The following is a 13170-nucleotide window of genomic DNA, read 5'->3' on the forward strand; positions in this document are numbered from 1 at the left end:
ACCAGCGACTTGTCAATAAAATCTTCAATAATCTACTGGGGAATACAGTTGAAGCCTATATCGATGACATGGTGGTCAAAAGTATACGGAAAGAGGATCACCCGAAGCACCTCCAGGAGGTCTTTGATACTCTCAAGAGGTACAATATGAAGCTGAACCCCACCAAGTGCTCCTTCGCCGTCTCTTCAGGACAGTTCCTCGGGCACATTGTAAATAAAAGAGGGATAGAAGTAAGCCCAGCTCAGGCAAAGGCACTCATACAAAACCAAGAGCTAAAAACCCGCAGGGAAGTGCAAGTTCTAACCGGCCGAATTATAGCTCTCAACCGGTTCATATCCCGATTATCTGATAAGTATAAACCTTTCTTTGATGCTATTCGATCCAAAAACAAAGATATGTGGGGACCTCAGCAGCAGGAAGCTCTCAATCAATTGAAAAGCTACATGACAAAACCCCCAATCCTTTCTGCTCCAACGCCCGGAGACACTCTCATCCTGTACTTGGCAGTATCAGCTGTAGCAACAAGCGCAGTGTTGATCAAAGAAGGAGGCAAGGTTCAGCACCCAATCTTTTACACAAGCAAAACGATGACGGATGCCGAGACACGGTACAGCAAGACGGAAAAGGTAATCCTGGCGTTAATTTATGCCAAGAGGAAACTTCGACATTACTTCGAATCTCACAGCATAGTGGTACTTACAAATCACCCTATACGGGCTATCCTAGCTAAACCAGACTTGTCTGGTCGAATTACAAAATGGGCTATTGAACTTAGCTCTTTTGACATCACCAATGCACCGAAGGTATCTCACAAGGGGTAGTCAGTAGCGGATTTCCTACTAGAGTATGAAGATCAACCTGAGGAACCGACACTTCAAGAGCCGTACTGGGAGTTACGGGTTGATGGCTCTTCCAACCAGAAAAGGGCAGGGGCCAAGATTGACATCACAACACCCGAGGGTACCAAGCTGCAGCAGTCAATTTTGCTAGATTTCCCAGCTACTAATAACGAGGCCGAGTATGAGGCGTTGCTTGCCGGACTTCGGCTAGCTAAACAGCTACAGGTACGGTGTTTAAAAGTTTTTAGTGACTCACAACTTGTGATCAATCAAGTGACAGGGCACTATTCTCCCAAGGAGGAACGTATGAAGTCATACAAAGATGCTGTAGAGAGTGATATCCGGGAGTTCGATCAAATCGAATTCTATCAGGTACTACGAGATGAAAATGCCGAAGCAGATCGATTGGCCGCAGCCGCATCATCTTCAAACGAAGAGTTGATTCGGCTTGTTCCAATCGATGTTCTCGAAGAACCCAGCATTAATCCCCGGCAAGAGGTGATGGTGATCCCGGAAGTTCCACGCGAGCCATGCTGGATTGATCCAATCGAGGCCTACCTCAAGGAGGGAGTTCTCCCAAATCAAAAAGCTGAGGCAAGGAAGCTTAGGCTTACCGCGGCTAAGTACTCAATCATCAATAACCAGTTGTACTGAAGGTCATTCTCCGGTCCTTATCTCAAGTGTTTAACCCCTACTGAGGCTCTCACAATTCTAAAACAAATTCATGAAGGAGATTGTGGAAATCACTCGGGAGGAAGATCCCTTGCACACAAAATTCTAACCCAAGGTTATTTTTGGCCATACTTGGCTCGGAATGCCGAAGAATACTCAAGAAGATGTGACAAGTGTCAATGCCATGGTCCAATAAAGCATCAACCTGCCGAAGGTTTGCACGCCATGGCTAATCCATGGCCGTTCGCCCAATGGGGGATTGAAGTAGTAGGACCGTTACCCAAAACCATGGAAAAAAAGGAGCATGTGCTTCTGGCTACGGATTACTTCACCAAGTGGGTGGAAGTTGAAGCCTTCTCTAGCGTCACCCACGAAGAAGTAAAGCATTTCATTTGAAGCAACATTATTTGCCGGTTTGGGGTACCAAAAGTCATCGTAATGGACAATGGTAAGAACCTCGATAACAGAAGTACAAGAAAGTTCTTTAGCGAACATGGAATCCTGCAAAAATTGGCTGCAGTTAGTCATCCACAAGGCAATGGGCAAGCTGAAATAACTAATCGCACGATATTCAGGTGCTTAAAGAAAAAATTGGAGAAATTAAAGACAAAGTGGTACGAGAATCTCCCTCAAGTGCTCTGGGCCTATCAAACCACTCCAAGACGACCCACGGGAGAAAGCCCATTTGCTATGGCATATGGGTCCAAAGCTGTCATTCCTACCGAGTCCATAATCCTAACCCTTCAGACATCCTTGGTACTGGAAGGGAACAATGAGCAACACCTCGAACATAGCCTTGATCTTGTGGACGAAAGGAGAGATGCAGCAGCAATTCGGCTCGCGGCATACCAACAGCAGGTTTGTAACAGTTATAACAAACGCGTCAGATTCAGGAGCTTTGTGGTAGGCGATTGGGTTTTGAAGCAGGAGACAGCTCATGTAAAGAAACTGGAACCTAATTGGACCGGACCTTACAGGGTTACAGAAGTAGTGGGGAAAGGAGCATATCGTTTGGCCGAAGCTGGCGGACGTCCCATTGCGCGTCCTTGGAACGCAATACACCTGAAAAGGTATTTCCATTAGTTAAGTTTGTCAATTTTGCTACAAATTCTTCACAAATAAGGCTGAGTATGTCCACAGTCAGCCAAACTTTTCTTTATTTTGCTTCTATTCCGTACAACTCTACTCTATTTTTGTTTCTTTTTATAAAAATGGGGGCCATACTACTCTATGATTATGCAACTTTTATACATGCATCGCATTAGGCAATTTTTATGCATGCCAAGTCGCACTATGCAATTTTTATGCAATTAGAAGCAAGCTGCTCGTCACAATGATTTTTAAGGAAAAAAAAAAAAAACAAAAACAAAAAACATGAGTTATGGCCTATGCTTAAAACTTTCTATCCCACATCGACAAAAAAGTATGTGCTACATTCTGTTATATATGGGAATATTCAAATAGTTAATTACGGTGTAAGGAGGGCCCACTGGTATTTAAGGCTATCAAGCTCGATACCAGAGGCATTCCTTACACCAACCTTTTTGACAAAATTTAGTCTATATCCCACATCGGATAGAAATAGAAAAGAAATGCGGTTCATATATGCGTGGTCCACAACATTTGGTTGCCAAGAAGGGAGTATCAGTGGAGGAGGAAAGTCTCCAAAGTCAACAAATAGGAAACTTGACAGCCACTGTTACTCGCTTTCTTGGCCTCTTATCATTTTTGAATCATCGGCCTCATGATAAGTTGTTTGAGAAAAAATATAAACGAACTTCCCCTCAGGCTCAGCGTCGGGGAGTAGTTCATTCGCTTCGGACCCTAAGTGTCCGGTTCGGCAACACCTCCCCTCAGGCTCAGCGCCGGGGAGTAATTCATTTAACCTCCCCTCAGGCTCAGCGCCGGGGAGTAGTTCATTCGCCTCGGACCTTGAGTGTCCGGTTCGGCAACACCTCCCCTCAGGCTCAGCGTCGGGGAGTAATTCATTTAACCTCCCCTCGGGCTCAGCGCCGGGGAGTAGTTCATTCGCCTCGGACCTTGATTGTCCGGCTCGGCAAAACCTCCTCTCTGACTCAGCGCCGGGGAATAATTGATTTAAACCTCCCCTCAGGCTCAGCGCCGGGGAGTAGGTCATTCGCCTCGGACCCTAGGTGTCTGGCTCGGCAAAAATCTAACCTCGGACCCTAAGTGTTCGGCTCGGCAAAAATCTCGCTCCGGACCCTAAGTGTCCGGCTCGGCAAAACCTCCCCTCCGGCTCCGCGCCAGAGAGTGTTTAATTCGCCTCGGATCCTAAGTGTCCGAGACAGCTTCGGACCCTAAGTATCCTATTCAACACTATTCCTCCACGACTTAGTGCCGAGGGACAATCCGCCTCGAATCCTAAGTGTCCGAGACAGCTTCGGACCCTAAGTGTCCTATTCAACAATATTCCTCCACACTCAGTGCCGAGGAATAATTCGCTTCAGACCTTTGGTGCCCGGATCAGAACTCTTTCCTCCAGACTCCAAGTGGTTAATACCCTGTGGATGTGGATATATCATAAGTTCATCAAGATCCACCCCACATCAGGAACACACGAGAAGCAAAGAGTATGTATACGTCTACTGCAGGCAAGTAAAAGGCAATGAGAGTTCACTTAACAGTTAAAACATTGTCCATATGAATCATCCTGAGATATCAACTAAACTGTTAAAAGGATTTCCTTCTTCCCACCATCCTTGCTTTTTCTCGGATAGCATAAATCCGAGGCATAAAGACAATGTGTTTTGTTTAAACACATTACCAGTCAGAAAAATATGAACAGTATCAAAAGCATACAGCAAAAACAAATCAGGTATTGAAAGCCTAAAACAAAAAATTATATTCATTATCCCAAACATGCTGTCCATAAAAACAAAATACATGGTTCTACTTCCTCTTCGGATCAAAGGGAGTAGATTCAAAAGCATCCACTACAATAGGACTTGGGGTAGGAGGAATTGAAGCCGCAGAGGCAGAAGAGCTAGGAATACCCTTCAGGTGCGCCTTCACCATCTCGGCAAAGCGGATTTCAGCTTCCAAAGCCTCTGGCCCTTCATCATATGGGAAGTGCACCCCCACCTGCTTGTCAAAAGTGTCCGGATCCATCGTCCTAGGGCCTGAGCCCTGATTATAGCCAGACCGGAACGCTTTAGCACTAGCCAGGTGTGCCAGACAGGAGTAGCGCCCCTGCATTTGCTTCCCCACCTTGAAGCAAGTAGTAAGAGCCTCGGTCAAGCGTTAAACTTCGGCCTGAAGAGAATCCACCTTAGCCTCAGAGGCTGCCAACTGCCTCTTATACGCATCCTTGGCTTCAGAAGCTATCTTCAGATTGGTAGAGGCAGTGGTGGCTCTCTTCTCTGCATTGTCAAGATCCTTTTCCAGCTTCTTGATGGAGAGGGATTGCGCTTCAGCAGTGGCGCAGAGGGCCATGGTGTGGTATAGACTCTGTATAATAGAGGAACAAATATGAGCATAAATGGAAACATAAGCAAGCAAGAGTAACATAATTCTGAAGGAGCAATGCGAACCTCTATGGCCCGGACCGGGGCAAAGGGGAGTAGTTGTTCCAACCCCATTTGGCTGATGGCTTCCTCGTCCTTTGGGAGCCACATCCCTAGAGCCACCGCCAGTGCAGCTGAAGGGTCTGTAATCACAGAATCCCCTGAGTGCAGGACTGACTTGTCAGCCCTGGTGAAGGAAGGAGTCCAAGGAGCCCCAGTCTCAGCCAAAACAAAGGCCCTGACTTCATCTTCAAGTTCGGCCTCTCCAGCCTTTTTCCTTCTGCTTTTAGAAGGGACCTTGCCCTTGCCAGAGGATGGGGGGTTGAGGCGAGATTTCTTCATTGGTGGTTCCTCAGCCTCCACCTCATCCTCAGTAGATCTAATAACGACCAAGGGTTGGGCATCTTTGGCTTTCTTTTTTAAAGCCTCAGCCCTCCGTATCTCCTCCTCAGTCATGGGGAAACTGTCAAAGGATGGTAGAGACAGATCCATGAGGTCTGCAGCAACAGCACTGGAGGCAATATCCTTGAGGTTTGAAGAAGTTAGCAGGTCCTCGATAGGCGAGGGGTCACTCCAGACTCGTTCCTCAAGAAAAGAAAGTCTGTTCCTTGCTGCGGAGGATGGGAATGTAGCTGAAAAAACACCAAGAAACTCATAAGTACGGCAAAACATTAAGACTTGGCAAGGAAAACAGCCAGAACACTTGGTATGAAGGGAGGTTAAGTATTCTATACCTAATTTCCCGAACTTACGCGGGATGGGGAGCGTAATTGATTGGGGCACGAACCATTTTCCTTTAACTATAAGCATCCTTTCTTTCCACTTCTTTTCGGATGAAGGAAGGTTCGTGCATATCCTCTGATGAAGGGGAGAGGTAAAAAAGAAGCGACCAGGCTCAGTCCCATGCTTAGATATATTGTAAGTAAGCAGAAGGTCGGCAAGGGTCAAATCCAGAGCCTCTAATTTTCGGCGCACCAACAGTGCCGAAAGGATGCGAAAGAAATTAGGATTTACCTGAAGGGGGGCAAGACCTAACTTGTTGAAAACTAAATGATAGAAGGGATGAAGAGGGAATCGGAGGGCGTTAAGATGCCCTACCGAAAGAAGCAATTCACTCTCTTCAATTCCCTCGCCGGAGGTAAAATCGGCACCCTCGGGATATTCTGCAATTTCTACTCCCTCAGGAATATCAAATTCTTCCATTACCGAAGCAATAGAAAACTTGATGCGGCGAATAGAGATGATTGTTTTCCTCTCTTCATGAGTAAGAACATAATCAGAGCCTAAGGTGGATGTCTCGGCTGGAAGGGGGGAAGTACCTAATTGATTCAACGAAAGACGATATGTAGAAACCCTAGGAGGGGGAGCCCTAATGCAAACGGGGGAAGATAAAGGTGTGGATTCAGAATCCCCAATGTCTATACGTTCGGGAGTAGATAAAGTACTCATAATGAAAGATTGAAGAGAAAGATGCGAAAAAAAACTAACCTGACAAAGCGATGGAATGAAGAACGCAGAAGTGCAGCAAGGGCGAATGTAACTCTTGCAAAATCTTGTATGACGGAGTAATAAAGAAAGACCTCGAACCGTTTCTGAAGCAAAGTAAAAAACCGATTTCAATTCCCTCTTTAATAGGAGCCGTCACTCAATTAAAAATGAAATTTAGGGCAAAGTATGGAGGAAAAAAAACTCCCTCCAATAAAAAGCGCACACGTCATCACTACACATATCTACATTCCAAGGACATATAAGGCCCATCATACTCAAGCCCAAATTGAGGGTATTTATAACCCGAGACCATTGTTATTTGTCCTCCAACCTCCATCAAGGCTGAATCAAGAGGTCATCAGCCCAACTTGTTAATATTTAACATCCGGTCCGTTATTCAAGCCCAGCCGGATCAAAATATGTTCAGCCCAGTTATTCAAAAATGCACAAGTCCTACCAGTTGAAGGATTTACCGTAGAAGGAAAATTTTGAGATAGGAAGTTCTGTACAAGGCAAGTTCTATGTATGGAAAATTAGACAATGGAAAGAACTCTATTAGTAAAGAATGTTTATATAGAAAGAATTGGAGGGCAAGCAACGCGAGTCCTACCATAATTTTACAATCTTTTGTATATAAATAGATGCTTAGATCTCCAATAAAGGGATCAAGCAATTCTATGCTTCGAGATATATTGTTCTTGTTTATTTTACTATTAATTGAGTGAGTTGTTTTATTTTTCTTAATCATTATTGGTTGAGCGAAATTTTGCACCTACATCCATGTAATTGTTGTAAGTGTAGTGATGTGTTACCTATTGCACATTCATCATGTTGCCACTACCACACATTCATCATGTTGCCCACTACCACACATTCATAATATCTATATAATATTTACACCTAGTTGAATTCTTCTAACCAACCAAATTTTATCCAAATTAAAAGCTTTCATCTTTAAAATTAGATATTCGAGAACTTGATTTAAGGGGACATAACATCTATTTTTGTGTTAAAAAAAAAAAAAAAAAAACTATAAATTATTTTTTTTGAAAAAATTATACATAAATAAAGTTAGGAGCCCTAAATATAAAAATAATCTATTTCTAAAGTTAAATTTTTAATTTGATTGAATTAGATAATATCAAGAATTATTATTTAAGTCCAAAATGCCCTCCGAATTCTTATTTCTAAATATAAAAAATATCCTTCTTATCAACATATAATTCCTTTCACCCAAAAAATGTAGGTAAATGTTGAATCCAGCCTATCTCCTATTATAAGGTGTTTAAATTATGATAAACAATTGCCCTAGTAAAAAAACAACTTTATTTTTGGAAAATATTACTTCTAGAGATTTCAAGATGAGTGTTTAATTCAAAAATATGATTTCTAAAACATAATCGCTTCTTAGAAAAATACGATTCTAAAAGAAACATTATGCAAGGAAAAATAATCATTTAATAAGCATGACACTAAAAATATTATTATTTTATAAAGACATGATTAAGAATAGAAAACAATAGCTTGTTTTAGAAAATAATTTTTCTTAAGAGAAACATAATTATTTAAACTAATATATTTTGTATAAAGTAGATGTCCTAATGCTCATTAGGACATGTTCATACACACGTATATAATAAAAACAAGAGTTAAGCTACTCAATAAATCACTCTTTCAAATTGTTAACTATAATGCTACATTTGGTGTGCAGGAATGGAATAGAATGGAATGCCCATTCTAGCTATTCCTTTGTTTGGTATGCAACTTAAAGTGGAAATGACGATTCCATTGGAATGAAAATCCATTACACAACTAAACCTATGGAATGGCCATTACATTCTCAAGTAATTTATTTTTAAAAATCGACTTCCCAAAATACCCTCATATTCTAAGTCCAAAAACCACTATTACCTTCCACTACAATCATCTCCGCCTTTCACCACCACCACTGTTACCACTTCCTTCCACCACCACCGACTTTCACCATCGCCCACCACTTTCCATTACCACCACCGCCACCGCCTTTCACCACCGCTACCACCACCGTTTGCCGCAACCGCTGCCGCCGCCTTTCACCACCGTAACCGCCACCACTACAGCCTTTCACCACCGCTACCGCCACCACCACCGCTGCCCTTCACCACCGTTTGCCGCAACCACCACCGCCTTTCACCACTGCTACCGCCTTTCACCGCCGCTACCGCCTCTCACCGCCACTACCACCACCGCCACCACTACTGCCACCGCCACCGCCACAGCTACCGCCACCACTACCACCACCGCCACCACCACCTTTAACGACCACCGCCTTCCACAACCATCAACGCAGCTGCCATTGCCTTCCACCACCGCCATCACCTTCTACCACCTTCCATCACTACCACCGCCATCACCTTTCACCACCACCACCGCCTTTCACTACCGCCGCCGCCACTGCCACCACTACCGCCGCCGCCGCCGCCGCCGCCGCCGCCGCCTTCCGCCACCACCATAATCGTTAATTTAATTTAATTTATTTGTTACTAAGAGGGATATTTTGGAGAATTTAATTAGAAATTTATTCCATTCTAAATTTTAAATTGGTCCAACCAAACACTAGAATGGTTATTATCATTCCATTCCTACACATTTCATATTTACAACCAAACAATAGAATGAGAATGACCATTCCATTCCATTCCCATTCTCATTCCATTCCCACTTGGATTCCATTCCATTCCTACACACCAAACGTAGCATAAAGGATTGGCTGCAATGATTCTTTCTCATCAATCACATTGTTTACAATGATTAAAATGACCACATCAAATTCAAGAACTTAGAAAATGAACAACGTCACAAACATAAATAATCTCTTGTATGAAAGAGAAATAAATTTAGTGTGATAAGAATTAAGAGAAATTTGATACTCTCCAACCCATTTCACAAAGTAGACAGATTAGAATGTTCACCAAAAATCAACATGTTCTTTAGATTAGAAAATATTATTTCTAAAAATAATGATACTTAAGAGAAAAATAATTATTTATGAATAATTTGCATAAAATAAATCTAATGAAACATAGAGTTTAGAAAAATCTAAATAAATAAATAGAGATCTATACAAAGAGAAGTTTAGGAAAAATACCTCTTGTAGGCATCAAAATATTTTTGTTTTTCGGGAACCTTTGGGCAGAGCTTCGACTTCTTTCTGGGAACTTGAAGGTTATTGCCTATACGCTAAAGTTGCATATTGGAGGCTTTCTGTGCAGTATATATTGACAATTGGTGTGCAGTGGATCATTGGTCTGCCGACATAAATTAGAGAGAAAAGAGGATAATATTGGAGAAGGGCTTATTGCCGCAGGGTTAACACGGATCTGAAAATTAGTGTGTATCCTTTCTTTTAGGGTTTTTCTCCCTCTATGTAGCAATGTGAAGCCTAGTATTTAAAAGGCCAATTAGGATCGGTGAACAAGCAATGTTTGGCGGTTACAAAAAGAATTGCAGACATTATATTATTTCGAATTTCTTTCCTTAATTACTTAATCACCAATCATGATATTCATTAAATGGTGCCACAATTCGTGCAATAGGTTTATGGGTCAAAAAACCGATTACCGGTTTCCTTTTTTAATATGCATGTGTGCGCCTGTATGTATGTATGCGTGTGTATATATATATAATATTATATTATATTTTCCTTTCTTTTTTTATTTTATTAACTTATTTATGTTACCACTCTTTCCATAGAGATCATGACCCTGGTCGTGGCTAGGGATGGCAACGGGGGCGGGTTTGGGCGGGTGTACACGCCCCCGCACCCATAACCGTTTAGAACTCCGCCCCCGTCCCCGCCCAAAACCACAAAAACAGAGGGACTTTCCACCCCATCCCCGCCCACGTTTAACATTTTTACCCCCGCAGGTACCCGCCCTGCCCCGTTTAAAACCAAAATTTCTCCGTCATTTAATATTTTTATCAACTAAAATTTATATAATTATTAAAAAGATTCATTAAAAAATGGGCAATAAATGTTACTTTAACATTAAAAACATTCTATAATAGCAATTTCATAAAAAATAACATACCAAAACCAGACAAGCCAAATTACATTGTTCCAAATTGCCTCCCAAAAGAGTTTTAATAATAATAAAAAATAAAAAATAAAGATAGTTCATTACACAATGGCAAAAAGTTATCAGAAAATTCGGATTTCAAAACAATCTTCTCATAAATTTCTTCATGAGTCTCCATAGCTGCACAATTTCTTCAACATGGGTAGGCGCCGTTGAGAGTAATGATGTGAATAAGAGAGTTTGTGAGGGCCCAAGTTTTTTAACCCTGTGCGTCAGTGTCGAACCGAAAGATGACCCGATAACGGATCCGAAATACAGAAGCAAAAGACCAACAATGGTCTCAAGAGACACAAAACATCCCTAAGACACCAATGTGACCATCAATGAGGTCACGGAATCCAAAGAAAATAAATGCGGAAGCAACATTACAAAAAGAGACAAGAATTAACCTAGGGGCAAAATGGTAACTTCCAACCTGAAAGTGGGTTCTACCAACCACACCATTGCAAAGAAAACGAAAAATCAAGTAAGATGGACTCAAGAATCGCGGGATTCGGAGTCCGGACGAAGAAGATATGGCTCACGGAAGAAACAGGGGCAAAAAGGTCAAAAGAGACAACCCATGAACATCTAACCGGTTAGGAGATCTTTCAAACCGATTAGAAGGCAAAAATCAGTGACCAACTCACTGCCCACACTCATCTAACCGGTTACGAGATTCATCATCCGTACACTTGTACTACAACTCAGCAAAAACCTGGCAGTAGGGGTTTTTTTCGAAAAAAATGAAAATTTTAGGGCCTAGATGACATTTTCTGGAAACACACAAAGAAGAAACCCCCCTCAAAATCTAGTTTTCTACGTGATTCCAGAGATAATTAAAATAAATGCAATGTAAAATGCCCAAAATGCCCCTCCAATAAATCTGGTCATGGAGGTCCAAAAAGCTACTAAATTGAAAAACTGAAGGCTGAACTTCGTAAGCGATTTCCGATACCAAGACAACATTTTCTGGAAAAACAAGAAAAAGAAACCCCCCCTAAAATCATGTTTTCAATTCAACCATGATGAAATAAGAAAATAAAACTATAGTGAAAAGTCTAGAATGCCCCTAGATAAGACTATGCAACAAAAGTGCAAAATGAGTCCGTAGAAGGCTCAAAACACAAACGATGAGGTTTTACCCTGAAACGACCATGCACGCAAACGTAACCTACCTATTTAGACGTGCTACAATGGTCCATAGTTTAAAAATACCGCTGATGCAAAATTCGACCCCCCAATGGCCGAAAAGGCAAAAATGGACTTGGAATGAAAAATATGGAATCCAAAAATATAAAATAGGGTCAAATGACCGTTTGGCCCTTGGCCACACTTCATACAAGATTAATAAGACCCTATGAAAGAATGAGAATGAAATTCCCACACCCGATGCAACCATGGTGAAGCAATGACTTGCGATTTTTCAAGATTTTCATAATATTTCATAAAGTTAAAAAGTACATAGAATACAATATAATAGTCATTGGCCTCTGGCCTCATCTCATACATGTCAAATACATTGTAAAGAGTGTACTTAAGTACATATTACATACATAGAATCAAAGAATACAAGTCTTACATGTGAGGCTAAAAAATGACATTTCATACTAACATTTGCATGAAATGGAAACTTGAAAACTACACGACATTCAAGGAATGCTAAGCATCACGAATCAAGTCTTCATACCTAAAATATGCCCCAGTAACTTTGGGGTGAGCAACATAAAGCTACTCGTAGGAAATGGGCATGCATCGACCTAGCATTTTACAAATTTATCACCTTAAGGTGAAACATATTAAAGGGGCTCATGCTACCTAACGTCTATGTCAAAGTGAGACTCAGGGAGCATCCTAAGCTACCTTAGAGTTTAAGCAACAAGAATCATGTTATACATACGTATATGAAACGAATCATGGTTAGGATAATCCAAAGAACTTGACAAGAAGAATGTTTAAATATAAATTAACATGAATTGCATTTTCAATACAATTAAGCAAGATTTGGAATAATCCATACAACACGACAAGAAGATACTAGAATACATGGATCACATAAAGCAATGCAATTTACAGGATTGGCATATACCAATTAACACGATAGGGATAATACACGAAATCAAAAACGTGGCACAATTTCTATGCAATTAACAAAATTAGTACATTCTGATTAACATGATAAGAGTTATACAAGGATTCAAGAATAAGGCATAATGTCTATGCAAGTTAAACACGGATTCAAGAACAAGGCATAATATCTATGCAAGTTAAACACGGATTCAAGTACAAGGCATAATATCTATGCAAGTTGAACACGGATTTAAGAACAAGGCATAATATCTATGCAAGTTAAACACGGATTCAAGGACAAAGTATAATATCTATGCAATTAACAAGGATGGGACATTCTATGAAACACGAAAAGAGTCATACATGAAATCAAAAATAAAGCATAATATCTATACAACTAAACAAGAATGGGACGTTACATGAAACACAAAAAGAGTCATACATGGAATCAAAAACATGGCATAATATCTATGCAAATGA

General features: G+C 41.2%; 1 protein-coding gene across 1 annotated transcript; it reads left to right on the forward strand.

Moving 5' to 3' along the window:
- The first annotated feature begins 8348 nt into the window (after positions 1-8348).
- On the forward strand, positions 8349-9017 carry LOC132272720 (uncharacterized). Its single transcript, XM_059773815.1, has one exon. It carries the CDS (start codon positions 8349-8351, stop codon positions 9015-9017), a length of 669 nt encoding a protein of 222 aa, XP_059629798.1.
- Positions 9018-13170: the final 4153 nt, after the last annotated feature.

Source organism: Cornus florida, unplaced genomic scaffold (genome assembly GCF_030987335.1).
Source record: "Cornus florida cultivar Cherokee Brave unplaced genomic scaffold, ASM3098733v1 CherokeeBrave_3.0.0_Hap2_Chr09, whole genome shotgun sequence".
Lineage (NCBI taxonomy): Eukaryota > Viridiplantae > Streptophyta > Magnoliopsida > Cornales > Cornaceae > Cornus > Cornus florida.

Excerpts from the sequence above, each read along its gene's own strand:
- LOC132272720 (XM_059773815.1), top strand. The coding sequence starts at position 8,349 with ATGGCCATTACATTCTCAAGTAATTTATTTTTAAAAATCGACTTCCCA.